General features: G+C 50.8%; 2 protein-coding genes across 2 annotated transcripts; both read right to left on the bottom strand.

The window, feature by feature from the left end:
* On the bottom strand, nt 1–3,783 carry LOC131570206 (olfactory receptor 1J4-like). Its single transcript, XM_058822549.1, has 3 exons — nt 3,370–3,783; nt 2,896–3,000; nt 1–123 (listed from the first exon to the last, which is right to left on the bottom strand). The coding sequence occupies exons 1-3, from the start codon at nt 3,781–3,783 to the stop codon at nt 1–3; spliced, it is 642 nt and encodes a 213-aa protein (XP_058678532.1).
* A 10,855-nt stretch (nt 3,784–14,638) lies between these two features.
* On the bottom strand, nt 14,639–15,304 carry LOC131570205 (zinc finger protein with KRAB and SCAN domains 1-like). Its single transcript, XM_058822548.1, has 2 exons — nt 14,927–15,304; nt 14,639–14,827 (listed from the first exon to the last, which is right to left on the bottom strand). Exons 1-2 carry the CDS (start codon nt 15,302–15,304, stop codon nt 14,639–14,641), a joined length of 567 nt encoding a protein of 188 aa, XP_058678531.1.
* Between the last annotated feature and the right edge of the window lie 1,114 nt (nt 15,305–16,418).

Here is a 16,418-nt window from a genome sequence, read left to right as displayed (position 1 = left end):
CTACCAGGGTAGGGAAACTGCCTGTGAAGGTCTGCCCATGTACCCAAGAGTAGAGCTGATGAGGAGCACCAAAACAATGAGCAAGTAGGTCAGGCTGCAAAGATAGGGGTGTCCAAAATAGACCTAGATTGGGAACATAAGGGAGAGTTATTCCTAGCTCAATGGGCCCATGATGCCTCAGGCCATCAGGGCAGGGATGCCACCTATAAGTGGGCACGAGACCGAGGGGTGGATCTAACCATGGACAGTATTTCTCAGGTTATCCATGACTGTGAGACGTGTGCTGCCATCAAGCAGGCCAAGCGAGTGAAGCCCCTCTGGTACAGTGTGCGGTGGTCCGCACAAGCATGGGGAGGCCTGGCAGATTGACTACATCACAATGCCCCAGACACGCCAGGGCAAGCACTACGTGTTGACCATGGTGGAGGCCACCACTGGATGGTTGGAAACCTACCCTGTGTCTCATGCTACAGCCCGGAACACCATCCTGGGCCTGGAAAAGCAAGTTCTGTGGAGACATGGCAGCCCTGAGAGGATCGAGTCAGACAATGGGACTCATTTCAAGAACCACCTTATCAACACCTGGGCTAGGGAACATGGCATTGAGTGGGTGTACCATATCCCCTACCATGCACCAGCTGCAGGAAAAGTGGAGAGGTACAATGGACTACTAAAAACCCCAGTTGAAAGCTTTGGGTGGGGGATCTTTCAAAAATTGGGAGTAGTATTTAGCATCTGGTTAATCTGGTTAATCCTCAACACCCGAGGTTCCACCAACCAAGCAGGTCCTGCCCAGTCTGAGTCCCTGAATGTAGTAGAAGGAGACAAAGTCCCAGTGGTACATATCAGAGGTTTGTTAGGGAAGACTGTGTGGATCAATTCTGCCTGGAGTACAGACAAACCCATTCGTGGGGTTGTCTTTGCTCAGGCACCAGGTTGCACGTGGTGGATAATGCAAAGAGATGGAACAACACAATGTTGTTGTTCAGGGAGATCTGATTGTGGGGTAAGAATGATATGCACTATTGCTGTTCATTGGATGTTACTGCCATTGTCTGTACATTAAACCATACAGACATGAGATAGAAGGAAATGTGTAAGAGTTGAAGGTCTGGGCAAGTGGAAGAGGGAGAAGGAAATGTGTAAGTGTCGAAGGTCTGAGCAAGTGATAGATGGAGCTTTAGGTGACTAAAGTGAAAAGGGGCTCTGCAGCTCTGTAATATAGGGCCTGGATTCAGTGGTCCAGTGTGGGGATGTGATGAAGGCATGGTGGGTATTGCTTGTAATTTTGGGGAAACAGATGGAAATTTTGTATGAATAATGTATGATGTGTTGTAGTATGTTGATGATATGGGGATAAGGGGGTGGAATGTCCTGGGGTGACGTTATGATGCTTGTATCCCCATTCATCTGTTCTGTGCCTTTAAGACCGACTCTGAAAGGTCAAAGTTTTGTTTGGGTTTCTCTTATCAGGGACACAGAGACGAGCAGTACAAGGGGCTGTTTTTCACTTCTTGCTTTCAGCTTGCTGCTTTGCTTGCTCTCTTTTCTGCTCTCACTTCTGCTCTGCTTTGGCCTCTGCTTATTAGCTAGTTCTAGCTAAACAGTCCACATCCCTTCCTGGACTGTTTCTCCTCTCCTGTTTCTGTGACCATCTCGAACCTGCTCCGGACTGGGACCCGGGAACACCGTTCGGCTGCAGCAGCAATCCCAGCGCCGGAGGGACTGAGAACAGAGCAACCACCCCCGAGAGAGACTTTCTGATTTTGTCATCTTTCTCAGAGCAGTGTCATCGGGTATTGTTCATTTTGAGTGCTGGGGGGTGCTGTGCCTGAAATAAACAGGTTCTTTCCAATTCTCTCCGAGGAATTTTTCCCGAACCGGTTGGGGGGAGGGGCCGTGTGGGTTTTGCTTCCTGGAGGGGCCCTCCTTTGCAGATTCTTTAACAAATTTGCCCTAAACAAGGACATCTGTGCAATGCAAACAGGGGCTGCTGAGCCAGTGCTGCTGTGTCTGTGCCTGCAAGGATGGGGCACCTGTGTGAGCTGGGGGAGAGGCCAGGGCTGCAGAGGGGGAATGTTGTTGGCAGCTCCATGAGGACGCTCTGGGACGCTGCCCTGGGCTGTCCAGCACACTGGGGATGGATCAGCCCCTGCTCTGCTGCTCTTTCCCATCTGCCCCAGGGCCCTTGCAGAGCCCCAGCCATGCTGTTTGCCCCCAGCCTGCCCATGGCCAGCCTGGGGCTGCTCACGGGGCTTTTCTGTGCTGAGCATTGGCCTGGGTGTGTTCTTGAGAGAGCCTGGGCAAGGAGCCTGGAGCCCCCAGGCCCTTGGCTGAGGCGTCAGCGCTGCCCCAGCAGTGCCCATGGCCTGTCTCTGCTGCAGCCCTGGCACTGCCACCCCCAGGGCTGTGCCCAGCCCCGAGAGCACTCAGGCCCTACAGCAACACCAGGGCCACCAGGGCAGCGGGGCAGGCCCATGGCAGCAGCACTGGCAACACCAAGTGCTGCTGCTGCTGGGCACAGCTGCTGGGCCAGCACTGATCTGCCCCCAGCTCTGAACACAGACATTGCTGCTGTAGCTCCAGAGAAGGCAACATAACGGCATCTCTGCAGAAAACTTTGCTGGGAGATCCTTTAATTCCTTTAAAGACACCAAGTGCGCAGCCCCTCATTGACACAGTCTCTGGCCACAGGAAGGCGGAGAGAAACAAAATGAGAAAGGGCATAAACAATGAACATTTTCTATTGACAAGAGATAGTAAGTAAAACACAGAAAAAGACACTACAGTGAAACAAAATAGATCAAAGATTACTTTTCTTCCATGTAATTGTCAGGATCGAGCAATATTTTAATGTTCCTGAAATCATCCAGTCATCAGTCTCCACACTGCAGCCTTGACCTCCTGGTTCCTCAGGCTGTAGATGAGGGGATTCAGGGCTGGAGGCACCACCGAGTACAGAACTGACAGGGCCAGATCCAGGGATGGGGAGGACATGGAGAGAGGGGTTCAGGTCAGAAAATGTGCTGTGCTGAGGAACAGGGATACCACGGCCAGGTGAGGGAGGCAGGTCGAAAAGGCTTTGTGCCGTCCCTGCTCAGAGGGGATCCTCAGCATGGCCCTGAAGATCTGCACATAGGAGAAAACCATGAACACAAAACAACCAAGTTCTAAACAGACACTAACTGCAAGAAGCCTAAGTTCCCTGAGGTGGGATTTGGAGCAGGAGAGCTTGATGATCTGTGGGATTTCACAGAAGAACTGGCCCAGGGCATTGCCATGGCACAGGGGCAGGGAAAATGTATTGGCTGTGTGCATGAGAGCAGTGAGAAAGCCACTGGCCCAGGCAGCTGCTGCCATGTGGACACAAGCTCTGCTGCCCAGGAGGGTCCCGTAGTGCAGGGGTTTGCAGAAGGACACATAGCGGTCGTAGCACGTGATGGTCAGGAGGCAAAGCTCTGATCCAATGAAGAACACAAAGAAAAATAGCTGTGCTGCACATCCTGCATGAGAGATGATCCTGGTGTCCCAGAGGGAATTGTGCATGGCTTTGGGGACAGTGGTGCAGATGGAGCCCAGGTCGCTGAGGGCCAGGTTGAGCAGGAAGAAGAACATGGGCGTGTGCAGGTGGTGGCCACAGGCTACGGCGCTGATGATGAGGCCATTGCCCAGGAGGGCAGCCAGGGAGATGCCCAGCAAGAGGCAGAAGTGCAGGAGCTGCAGCTGCCATGTGTCTGCCAATGCCAGCAGGAGGAAGTGGCTGATGGAGCTGCTGTTGGACATTTTCTGGGTCTGTACTTGGGTAGCTGTTCATGGAGAAAGGTCAGTGACATGTAAGGAGGAACTTCTTCCAGCAAAGTCAAAGCCTTTTTCTACAGATCCTTCTCCTGTAACCCTCTAACACCCTTTTGATTTTCTAGCAGATTTTCCTTCAGCTCCAAGTGGGGGAGCCTTGGCTGTTGGTGCCTGAGTGAGACTTAAGGTTCAGGGCAACTACATACAGTGTTTTTATAATTCAACATTGCTATGCAGATGTGGGAGGAGGACAGGGACCTGTCCTCATGTTCCACTTTGAAACCCTGTTAACACAGAAGGCCCTGTTAACATCTGCACCCCCAGGAATGGGAAAGTCTGTTTAAATATTCTAGAGATTTTATACTCCTCTTCCCTTTCTTCTGCTGACTATTTTTGGATGTCAGAAACTCTCAGCATTTCTGCTGCCATCATGGAGAACAGAGTGAGTTGTCTGAGGCAAAGTGATGAGTGGAGAGTGAGGGGAGGTGGTCTGTCTCCCAGGTTTTGTGGGCTTTCAGCATTCTCAGACAGAGGATGATAATGCTCTGATGTTTCCTTTAAAAACCATCCTGATAATGCTGAGAGCATATGGATCCCCCACAGTCCACCAAATGTCCATCGCTTTCTTATAGTCTCAGCCCCACATTTGCACCCAAGGGCACACAGGGCTCATTTGACCAACCCAATGGCATTTTCTCAACCTAGAATTTCTGTGTCTCACCCTGGGGCTTTCAGATAACACAGAGAGGCTGTAGGACAGGTTTGTACCCTGGATTGGAGCTCCCCGCTTGGACTGAAATCTCAGAGAGAGTCCCAAGTGTCCTTATGATGGCACTGAATTGAGGGAGATGCAGCTCCTTCCCTGGCTGCACTGACAGCATTGCCCAGAGCCAGGCACTGGGGACAGCGTCACCCTGAGCCAGCTGTGCCCCCTGCCAGAGTCCCCAGTGCCAGGCAGCTGCTCCCAGCCCTGTGCTCTGCAGAGGGAACTGGGCCCAGGGCTGCAGAGCTGCCCCACAGCTCTGCTGCAGCTCTGCCTGCACAGGAGGGGCTGCACGCCTTGGAGCCCCAGTCCTGAGGACAGAGGCTTGGCTGGGGCACAGGAGGGAGGGGGCTTTTTCAGAGGGAGGGGCTGCACTGGAGGGGGTCCTGTGGACATCTCTAAACTCTCCCTGCCACAGTATTGCTGGGTTTTGTTTCCTCTCATTGCCCAATCTTTTCTCTGCTTCCTGGAGATTTCCCTTCTGCAGGTGTTTCCATGTGCCCAATCTCTCCCTGCCAACACTCACAGACCCCAAATCTCTGTGCTCTCTCCTTGGCCTGACAGAACCCTGGTTGTTTGCAGGGCACTGGCTGGAGGCAGGTTCTATTTGCAGCTTGGAGAAAGGAGAGCTCAGACTGAGCCTGATGGCTCCAGCAAAGGTGATGCTGTTGCTGTCCATGGACAGAAAGACTGAAAGCACATTAGGGATCTCCTGTGACCCTACAATCACCAAAAGTAAGAGTTTCAGATGCCTCAGACACTTGTCAAAATTCATAATTAATAATTCATAACCTACCTTTGATATTTATCCCCCCTTCTTGCCATTCTCCAAAAGCAGGAAACTGATTTCAAAGTCTTAGGAAATTTTCTCATTTTTGTTAGAATCCTTGACTTGGAAATATTCTATGACTGATTAGAACCCCTCAGCATATCAGAGTTTGATGAGCATTTCACCTCCCCTGAACCAAAAATACTCAGAATTGTTCTCACAGGGTCTGTAGGCATTGGGATGTTCCAGCTGCAGGAGATGGCTCCAGGAGCTGCAGCTGCATTGTCCTGCAGCCCCAGACACTTCTCAGCACCTTCCCAGCCCTGACTGATTGAAGCTCTCTGTGCTTCTGTGCTGTGCCCAGGGTGGCTGCAGGCAGTGCCCCGGCCCTGCTGGGCTGGCAGAAGAGCTGCTCATCAAGAGAAATGTGCTTTTGAAGCTCTTCTTGGTTATCAGGAGCTGCCTCTGTGCCACGAGCCCAGCCCAGCTCAGCAGCACAGGCTTTGTGCTCAGGCCCTGAACATGAGTCCCTGAGAGGGAGCTGAAGAAACCTCTCCAGAGCTCCAAGTCAGAATCCAACTCCAAAGTTTCTTGGTCTTTTAATGGGTCCCACTGAGGAACACAACTGAGAAAGTGTCCCCAGGCCCCAGGCAGAGCAGAGAACTGGAGGCAGTGATGACAGGTGGGGACAAAGAGAAGCCAAGTCTTGGTGCCCTGGGGCACAGCAGGCTCTGTGCCATTAAGGGCTGGGAGGAGACACCTTGTCCTGAGGCACTGGGGCCTCCTGGCACAGCCCCAGCCAGGCTGGGCACTGTCAGCCCATTGTCCTGCCCTCAGCATCCCCCCCTAGCCCACATCCCAGTGGCCTCAAGGATCTGCTGGAAGGAGTCCCTGGGGAGCCTTGCTCAGTAATGGCCCTGGGGGCTCCTGAATGCTCACAGAGTTTTTCAAAGGACTTTGGGTTTGGCTTTTGCCTTTGAGTCTCTGAGAGGTTTGTGCAATCATGGCCTCCAATTATTTGCTGTAATGAGTCCCTGGAGAGGCTTTGTCAGTAACAACATTCAGTGGGCTCATTAATGATTCAAGGTACTTCAGTTATTTTAAGGTACTTGATGTTTCCCTTTTGATACAGACTCTGTGAGAAGTTTTTGCAATCATGGCCGTAATTATCTGCTTTAACGAGTCCCTTGAGAGCTTTGTATTGACATGTAGTGGGGCTCATTAATACTTTGAGTTACTCAAGATTTTTAAGGTACTCTGGATTTTCCTTTCCACACTGAATCTCTGAGAAGTTTTTGTGCCATCCTGGCCTCCAGATCTCTCCTCCAAGGAGTCCATGACGAGCCTGTGTAGCAGATGGACCTCAGTCGGATGCATCCATGATTTGAGACACTTTGGGGTTTTCTTCTGACTTTGACTCCTGGAAAGGTTTGTGCAATCTCCTCTCAGACCCTGAGATTCCACGTCTCAGCTCCAAATGCACCATAGGGGTTATTAGGATCAAGCAAGTCCTGACAAACCATGGCTCTGCCTTGAATTCCCTCTGCTCTAGTGCAGTTCATCAGAAATATTTCTGTAGTGGTTTTGGTTCACCAATTGGAGATTTCTTGGAGCATGCGGCATTTATTGTTGTGGGTTGTGTTGGCTAATTACCAGTGCACTCACTAGAATATAGTTACTCATTTCCTCCTGTGTGATAAGATTAGGAGAATGGCAAAGCAGGCTCAAAACTTTAAGAGGATATAAGGAAAAGTTCATTAATAGCAACTAAAAGAAAGAGTAATAAGAACAAAACTTTCAGAAAACTTCTCCTCTCCCTACAACCTTTTCTTTCTTACTGGCAATATAAAGAGACAAACCTAGAATTTTCAGTCAGTTTACCCCAACTAGAATAGTCTTTCTTGAGTTCAATTAAGGAGAGGAGTCTCTCTTTCATGCTACGGAGACTTGTCCAGAAGAGACACTTCTCTTGTCGCTCTCAATTTCCATGAATAGCAACTGCCCAGAAAAATCTGCAATTGTGACATCCCTCCTGTAAGGTTTTCTGTGTTGCTGTTTAGGTGGCCTGGAAAGGCCCAGGGATGGCCTTGGAGAGCCGACGCTTCAAAGGACGAGGAGAGACTTCTGATCTTGTCTCGGTCTTGGTGTTTATTAATTGTTTATCTAAAAGATTTTCTTTCAGCCCGACAGAGGTCTGCACAGCAAGTCAGCCATGGGCACACTGCTGAAGCCCCCGGGCGGTCACTTATCTTTATACCCAAAGTTACGTGTACAATATTTATAATTTTTCTCCAATACTTTCTACTCTTATTAACCGGTGCACTTTTAGTAATGACCAATCCCAAAGTGCCACCACCACCACAGAAGATGGAGGCCAAGAAGAAGAAGAAGAAGGACAGGACACACCCCAATTCCTCCATCTTACTTCTTTAGACCCCCCTGTACCAAAATCCTAAACCCTGTGTTTTACACTTTAACTAACTTATCCCTTCACCATTCACCCAGTGGAATCCTCCCAGTCCTCATACAGGTCTCATCTCCTGTGTAGGATCAAAATCCTGCCACCAGACACTTCTGGCAACATTCCAGGATTCCCGAGCCCCCCAAGGGTGGTCTCGGCCTCTCTGCACCTCCATCCTGAGGTGCTGAGATCCCACACCTTCCCAGTGGTTCAAAGCTCTTTTACAGTTGTGTTTATGGGCCATGTCAACTTATGGGGTATTAGTTAAAAGATGAGTTGTGTAAGAGCAAAGGTTCTCCTCATCTATTTCTGAAATCATCTTCATCTCTGAGGACATCTTTTTCTTCTCCCTGTGAAGGCACAGGATCTCATCACGCTTCCCTTTTTCCATGTTCAAACTTCTCATGGGATCACAGCTACTTTGACATTTGCTATTTTAGCATGCAGGCCTTTGCTGAACAAGTCATTTCCTCGTACTTTTCAATGCGATACAGGGAAAAGAAGAGTCTGATGTATCAGTTACATCCTTCTTCATAGTGTTACAAGAGGATTTCAGCCCCAAGATCAGGACATCTCCTCATCCCTCCCATCTGGGACACAACTTCCTCTTCTCTGCCCTTGGCGTCTTCATGTTGCTCCTCTATGTGCCTGCACTTTGTCCTTTTCTCTGACTCGAGGGAGGATGGAAGCACTGAAAGAGTTCATATCTCACCCGGGGCCTGCAGATGGTTCCGTGACCCCGGCCGGGCTCAGTGCTTGCAGCCAGACCTGCTCCCTGTTCCCTTGGTTCCATGGGGCCCCACAGTGTCCCAGTGGTCTCTTGCTTCCCTGAGACCCTGAGATGTCATAATGCCCCCTTGGTGACACGAGGCCCTGAAGGGTCACAATGGTCTCCATGGTTCCATCAGGCCCCACAGAGTCATAATGGTCTCTGGGTTCCATGAAGCCCCACTGGGTCACCATGGCCCCTTGGTTCCATGGGCTCCAGTGGTGCCACAATGATCGCCTTGGATCTATGGGCTCCAGTGGTGCCACAATGATCCCCTTGGTTCCATGGGCTCCAGTGGTGCCACAATGATCCCCTTGGATCCATGGGCTCCAGTGGTGCCACAATGATCCCCTTGGATCCATGGGCCCCAGTGGTGCCACAATGATCCCCTTGGTTCCATGGGCTCCAGTGGTGCCACAATGATCCCCTTGGTTCCATGAGGTCCCCACAGTGTCCCAGGGATCTTCATGGGAAGGAAAGAACCCAGCCCCAGTGTTGCAAGGGCATCCACCAGAGGCCAAGGCCAGCCAGACTTGATGGTACTGGCAGATTTACCTGGGAGCAACCCTTGGATATACAGAATTTTGGAGATGGAATCCCAATTTCAGACATGGACACCTGGAGGAGAAGCACGGTTCTTTTACATAGGAAGGAAAGCAGGGAACACCAATATTTGAGGGGCAAATGAAAGGTGGCCATCAGAGGCCTAAGTCAGCCAGACCTCTCTGTTCTAGTTGCTTTTGTATGAAAGCAACCCTTGGATATAGGGAATTTGGGAGGTGGAATCCCAACTTTGGCCATTTCTTTGTAGATAAGAATGACAGTTCTTTTTCAGAGGAAGGAAAGCACGGAGCTCAAGTGTTTCAAAGGCAGAAGAGGAGACAGGTGGCTCCTGTCCTGGCTCCCAAGCCAGCCAGACCTGATTGTCATGGCAGCTTTTGTCATAGAGGAGTCCTTGGATATATGGAATTTCAGAGGAGAAATCTCAGTTTTGACCTTGGACTCCTTGAGAAGAAGGATGGTTCTTTTCCAGAGGAAGGAAAGCATCAAGCACAGTGTTTTGAGGCAGGTGAGGGACAGCTCCCAAGCAGCAAGGGCAGCTAGACCTGTCTGGCTTTCATTTGGGAGCAATCCTTGGATGTACGGAGTTTTGGAGGTAGAATTCCAGGTTTGGCTATGGGCACCGGGTCAGGATGGATGGTTTTTACCAATAGGAAAGAAAAATGCCAAGTCTAAGTGTTTTTGAAGAAGATGAGAGGTGGCCACCCTTAGGCCAACACAGCCACACCTGTCTGTCCTGGCACCTTTTGTTTAGGGGCTATGCTTGGACATTGGGCATTTTGGAGGTGCAATCTCATATTTGGCTGTGGGTGCCTGGACAGGAAGACAAGTCCTTTTCATTAGGAAGGAAAGCACAAAGCCCCAGTGTTTCAGAGGCAGATGAGTGCCAGCCCTCAGAAAGCCAAGGCCAGCCAGACTTGTCAGTGCTGGCAGCTTTTGTCTGGGAGCTATCCTTGGATGTTGGGAATTCTGGAGGCAGATTCTCAATTTTGGCCATGGGCACCTGGTCGAGATGGATGGTTTTTTCCCATAAGAAAGAAAAGCACATGATCCCAGTGTTTCAAAGGCAGATGAGAGGTGGCCCCTGGGTGGCCAAGGCATCCAGATCTGTCTCTCCTGGCAGATTTCATCTGGGAACAATCTTTGCATATAAGAAAATTTGGGAGAGGAATCCCTGTTTTGGCCATGAGCTCCTGCAGGGCAAGGACAATTCTCTCCCATAGGAAGGAAAGCCCAGAGTCCCAGTGCTTCAGGGGCAGAGGAGAAGCAGCCTTGACATGCCAAGGTCAGCCAGACCTGTCCAGCAGCCCCCGGGAGGCCAAACCAGCCATACCTGTTCCCTGTGCCCTTGGTTCCATAGGGCCCCACAGTGTCCCAATGGTCTCCTTGGTTCCATGAGGCCCTGGAGTGTCACATTGTTCTCCTTTCTTCTGTAGTGTCACAATAGCCCCATGCTTCCCTGAGCCCTTGCAATGTCACCATGGCTCCTCGGCTCCCTGCGGTCCCACTGTGTCCCAATGGCTCCTTGGTTCTATGGGCCCCACAGCTTCATCCTTGACCCTTGGTTCCACAGGTGTCCTGAATTTCGTAATGGTCCCCCTGATTCTGTGAGGTACCAGAGTGTCACAATGGTCTCCCTGATTCCATGAGGTTCCATAGTGTCACCATGGTGTCCTTGGATGTGCATTGTTCCAATGGCCCCTTGGTTCCATGAGTTCTGTACTGTCAGCAATGGTTTTTCTGTTCCAACAGGGCCTTGATGTGTCACAATGGCTCCCTGGTTCTGTGATGTTCCATGGTGTCATGTATGGAAAATCACACTGTGAAAAGCCAGTGTCCATAAAGAAGACAGAGGAGTCCTTCAACTTTAATGGAATAAAGGGAGAGAATCCACCAGGGCACATGCCCATGGAGTTTTCTCCTCGAAGTTTCAAGAGGGATCAGCCTCCTTTTATCAAAGCTCCTAGCCACATGTTGCCCCCTTCCTTTCCCCATTGGCTGAGGTACTCAGACGATACAGACTTTTTGAACCCCCTACCCCATATTCCCCTCTTGAACCAGTGATTTTAACCCAGAGTTCAGAAGTTCAGGCTTGTGCACACCCTTTTCTGTTTCAGGAGGCTTCCTATGAAATGTCTTTTCACATAATTGAGGAGAGAAACTTCTGAGCTTTTTTTCCTTTTTAAGAAAACAAAGAATAGTTTTGTCACTCCGTCAACAAGAAGCACGTTCCTATACCAAGCTGTCCAGCCTCTGTAATTAAAATGTTTCTTGAAGTTAGTAGAGACATTAAGACCCATTTCAAAGATGCTAACATCCCTACATTCACCCATTGAATAGTCTGTGAAGACATCTTGCCTCTCAGCCACAATGGACTCCTCAGTACACGGAGGTCCACCATATCACCGTGGACCCTTGGTTCCATGAGGTTCCTGTCACTGTGGTCACTGTCAGAGGCTGGATGAGATCAATGTCCCGAGACACCTTGGGATGCTCGGAATGCCCGTGTAGGGCCAGGGCCTGGTCAGGCCTTGGTTTGTGGGGGAACAGAGGCCCATCCCCAGCCCTGGCCTGGCAGACCTGTCAGTCACATAGCAGGGGCAGTGTTAACCGGGCTCTGATTGGCTGATCTGTCAATCAATCACACACTAGCAGCTGGTGCCTACCCTGGCTCTGATTGGACAAACAACTGGCAGTCCCACCCCAGGGGCAGACCCATGAAGGCCCAGCGGGTTAAAAGCCGGAGCACAAGGCCAGCTTATGGTCTGGATCCTGCCTTTGCCTGGAGTTCCTCTGTTAGCAATGCTGGTACCCCAGCAGTTGGTGCCTATGTGTGTGTCTTTCTATGGATCTGCTGTCTTTCTGTTCTCTATTTCTTCTCCTTATAATCCTGCTTACCTGGAACATTTTTGGATAACTTCACATATTAAGGGTTAAAGGATTTTAGGCTAAATGTGTGGCAATTCAGGGCACAGGGAATATTTCTCTGTCTGCTCTGAGGGGTCCTGACCCCCAGAGAAACACTGTCTTTAACCTTTTCCATGGAGAGGACTTCCAAGACTTTGATATAGATTAGAATTTACCAAAGTGTGAAATAGATAATGGAGAGTAGTGTAGTATGTCACTTCGATGAGAAATTTAGGTTTTGGGATTTTTAGTATATTGTAGATAGGAAGCAAGATGGAGGAATTGGGGTGTAGTCCCTGTCTTCTTTTTCATCTACTCCATGTTCTGCAGTGTTGGTGGCACAGGGTGATTGGTCAAGGAAAGCACAGTGCAGAGTTTATGTGGATAGTCAAGGGATGAGTTATTGGCAGATAAGTAAAAATAATGCACATTTTAAGAGTTAATTGAATGAGACAACATTAAAAGACCTTGAAACCGTGCATTTTAGGGCCATTTTGAGGTGTCTTTCCAGCGTGCTGAGCCTGGTGTGGACAGCAATGCAAAACTTTAGATAAGATGACAATAAACAAGAAGCTGAAGACCAAAAAAGTCCTGTGCATCTCCTTTTATCTGGCACAGAATTGCTACAGGAGGGTTTACCCCATCCAGGGAGTCCCCAAAAAGGCTCAACATAAAATAAACATCAATAACTGGTGCCCCGACAATGTTTGTAAAAAGTTGGTTCTTTTCATGAAAGTGTTTACTGAAGGGTGTTGTCTTAACTGGCCAATCATATGAAATGTGTTGATTAAAGGACCAGTGAGGTCCACCTGTAGCAAACCAAGGTATAAAATAAGAGGATTGAATAAACGGGTGGTTTTTGCCCTTTAGCCTTCTGATCTGAGTCTGTGTCATCTCTGACTCAACAGTGACATTTGGGGATCTATGGGGGCTATTGGGGATCCTTTCTGTGCCTTGTTACCCAACAGGAGCTTCTCTAATGAACTTTGCCTGAAGGCCCCACTCTGCCCGTAACAGAAACCCCTGTGAGTGTCTGGGACATCCTGGCTCTTTGGCAGCCTGGGGACTCCTGGGATGTCACCGTGGAGCCCCCGTGAGTGCCTGTGACAGATCGGTGCCTTTGCAGCCCAAGGTCCCCTGGGATGTCACCATGGAATGGCTGAGACTGCCTCTGACCACAGGGCTCTTCACCATCCCAGAAAGCCCTGGGAGATCTCCATGGAGCCCCTGTCTCTGTGTGTGACATTCCAGCTCTGGAAGAGCCTGGAGACTCTTGGAAAGTCCCCATGGAACCCCTCTGAGAGCCTGTAACAGTCTAATCCTTAGCAGGCAACCATCACCGGCCCCCTGTTGCTATGGTCAGTTTCCATGGCAACTATCAACAGGCCACTGTTGCTACAGTCAGTCCCTCAGCAGCTCCATGGAGACCCCATGCCAGGGGTGGTTGCCATGGACACCAGCTCAGGCCTGCAGCCACAGCCCATTGCCATGGCAACCATTGGCAGTCCCATCCCCAGGCTCATGGGATCCCAGAACCACAGAATTGGCTGAGCTGGGAGGGACCCATCAGGACCCTCCAGTCCAACTGCTGGCCCTGCACAGGACACCCCAACAATGCCAGCCGGGGCCTGGCAGCGCTGTCCAAACGCTGCTGCAGCTCCGAGAGCCCTGGAGCTGTGACCCTTCCCTGGGGAGCCTGGGCAGGGCCTCAGCAGCCTCTGGGCAAAAACCTTTTCCTGACATCCAACCTGAGCCTGCCCCGACTCAGCTGCAGCCGTTCCCTCCACTCCTGTGCCTGGGCACCAGAGGGAAGAGGTTCCCACAGCCCCAGCCAGGGACCCGCTCCCAAGGCTGTTGCCATGGCCACCAGGGCTGGGACCAGCTGGGATGCTCGGTTTCCACGGGCCGGGGTTCAGGAATGGGATTCACCAATTTCCTGCTCCTGCTAAAACTGCTCTGCCCTCACTGCCCTCCTACCTCCCATGGAAAGCACAAAAGGCAAAGATCCCGGGCTGGGATAAGAACAAATTATTGGGAACACCAACGAGATAAGAAACATACAGAACAGAAACAATATTGATAAGAGAAGGGATAAATAAAACTGTTTACAGGGAAATCTAAAACACAACTTACTGGGTCTCCCTGGCCACGTATTTCCCCCTGCCTGGAAAGGGCACTCCTCTCCTCAGGGAAAGAGACATAGAGAGTCCCCTTCCTGCCCCTGGCAATAACCTGAGGTTGCAGTGAATGTAATGACAGGGCCATGGCCAGACCCTCATGTTCTTCAATCCCACATCATGTCAAGGGCAGGGGCAGGACGACGGGCAGGTGTCTTCCCAGCATTGATCACAGGGAAAATGGATCACAATGTGGGTTCTCCCATGGGTAATGATGATAGAGCAGTGCATGAAGCTGTTCCTGCAGCTGGGGCATTTGCAGGGCCTCCCTTACTGGTGGCTCTGTTGGTGTCTTGTCAAGTGAGAGCTCTGGATGAAGCTCTTCCCACACTGGGGACACTCGAAGGGCCTCTCCCCAGTGTGGATGTGCCGGTGCCTGATGAGGGTGAAGTTGTGCTTGAAGCCCTTCCCACAGTCGGGACAGCAAAATGGCCTCTCATCTGTGTGAATCGTGAATCCGCTCATGCAGGAGGAGATGGGAGCTGGTGTGAAACCTCTTCCCACATGTGGCGCACTGGTAGGGCCTCTCCCCTGTGTGGATGCACTGGTGCCTGATGAGGTGGGAGCTGTGGTTGAAGCCCTTCCCACAGTCAGGACAGCAGAAGGGCCTCTCCTCCGAGTGAATCTGTGGGTGCTGGAGGAGCCTGGAGCTGGTGTGAAACCTCTTCTGACACTGGGGACACCCACAGGGCCTCTCCCCAGTGTGGATGCCTTGGTGGGTCACAAGGGTGGATCTGTAGCTGAAGCCCTTCCCACATTCCCCACACTCGTAGGCCCATTCCCTGGTGTGGATCATGTGGTGGCTGACCAGGTGCTTGCTCTGTTTGAAGCTCTTCCCACATTGCAAGTACTTGTGGGGCTTCTCCCCATCATGAAGCTGCTCATGAACCACCATCTCTGAGCTCTGCCTAAAGCTCTGTCCCCCTTCCTGGCTCTGGGTGGTTCTTTCTTCCTCAGAGAATCCTGGGCTGGCTTTGGAGCCCCTCCTCCTGTGGGATCTCTGTGGCATTTCCTCCATGTTGGATTCCTCTGCACTAGAGTCGCTCAAAATGGCCTCTTTCACAAGGTTCTGATGTGGAGATTTTTCCTCCCTGGTCTCCATCCTCAGCTCCTTACCTGGGGAAGGAAGGAGAAAGAGAGGATGGGATTGGCCTCCGTGCCAGAGGGAAGGGGAAGGAGATCTCCCCAGTGCATCACTTGCAGGATGGCATTGGCACCAGGGTTGTCCTGCAGCCGGGGGCAGTGCTGGGCTGGAAGCTGGAGCAGGAGAGAGGGGGAAAGGAGCACTGACTTCCTCCTCACCTGCCTGGGTTTCCCAGGGCATCTTCCTCTTCCTCGCAACTTTCTCCTCCATCAGGTGAAGGTTTGGGAATGGGAAATTTTGTTTTGGGAGGAAAACAAGGGATGAGCACATTGAGTTTTGTACTGGTTTGACGGCAAACATGAAGGAAAGTCTAAGTCAGAATTACAATTTAATGAGAAAATTAGGACCAAGGCAATGATACAGAAACACTGCCTTAAACTGACAGAGTCAAGATATAACCTGACACCCTGTTGGTCAAGGTGGTGGTAGCAGTCCCATTAAATGGTGGGTGCAGTCCTGTTGGAGTGATGAACATGATTCTGTCAAAGCAGTGATCCTGTAGAAGGGTCTGGTCTTCCTCTGAAGGTCCAGTGGTTGTTATGGAGCTCTTGTCCTCTGGGAATCCAGTAGGCAAGGTGCTCCTGGTGCTTCAAGCCTCAGCCTATATCCAGGTAGGAATGCTCGGATCCTCCCCCTGGGCGGAGCATCCCACAATGGGATGATGGAATTTTATCAGTCCTGCATTGACACTCAATGGCACATTCACAGAAGATATCTCCCTTGGAGGGCGTTATCAGGGCTGAGTCATGGAAGAGATAAAGAACACTGCCCCACCTGTTTATAACAGTTGATGAAGATGGTGATTGAAAACATGCATTTGGTTACATCTTACATTGCACCCTGAAACAGTGGGGTAATCCCTGCTCAGGGGGTGAACACCACCCCCCTTACCCAAACTGGCTCAGGTGTAAAACCCCCACCGTGGGATGGCAACACACACACAGGGGACAATGTCACACTTGCCCTGCTCCACTCTGTCCCTGTCACTCACTTGCTCTCCCCTCCTTTTCCCTTTTTTCGATCTCTCTCTCTACCTCACATTTACTGTTTAATAAAATCTACTTTGGATTTG

The sequence above is a fragment of the Ammospiza caudacuta genome, chromosome 33 (assembly GCF_027887145.1).
Source record: "Ammospiza caudacuta isolate bAmmCau1 chromosome 33, bAmmCau1.pri, whole genome shotgun sequence".
Classification (NCBI taxonomy): domain Eukaryota; kingdom Metazoa; phylum Chordata; class Aves; order Passeriformes; family Passerellidae; genus Ammospiza; species Ammospiza caudacuta.
This window is presented reverse-complemented; position numbering and strand designations above follow the sequence as displayed.

Coding starts and splice junctions, on each gene's coding strand:
- LOC131570206 (XM_058822549.1), bottom strand. CDS start 3,783: ATGTCCAACAGCAGCTCCATCAGCCACTTCCTCCTGCTGGCATTGGCA. Junction 3,001..3,369: donor CCCTCCTGGGCAGCAGAGCT/TGTGTCCACATG, acceptor TGAACCCCTCTC/TCCATGTCCTCCCCATCCCT. Junction 124..2,895: donor TGAGGAACCAGGAGGTCAAG/GCTGCAGTGTGG, acceptor TTCCCAATCTAG/GTCTATTTTGGACACCCCTA.
- LOC131570205 (XM_058822548.1), bottom strand. CDS start 15,304: ATGGAGACCAGGGAGGAAAAATCTCCACATCAGAACCTTGTGAAAGAG. Junction 14,828..14,926: donor TCAGCTACAGATCCACCCTT/GTGACCCACCAA, acceptor CAGCACCCACAG/ATTCACTCGGAGGAGAGGCC.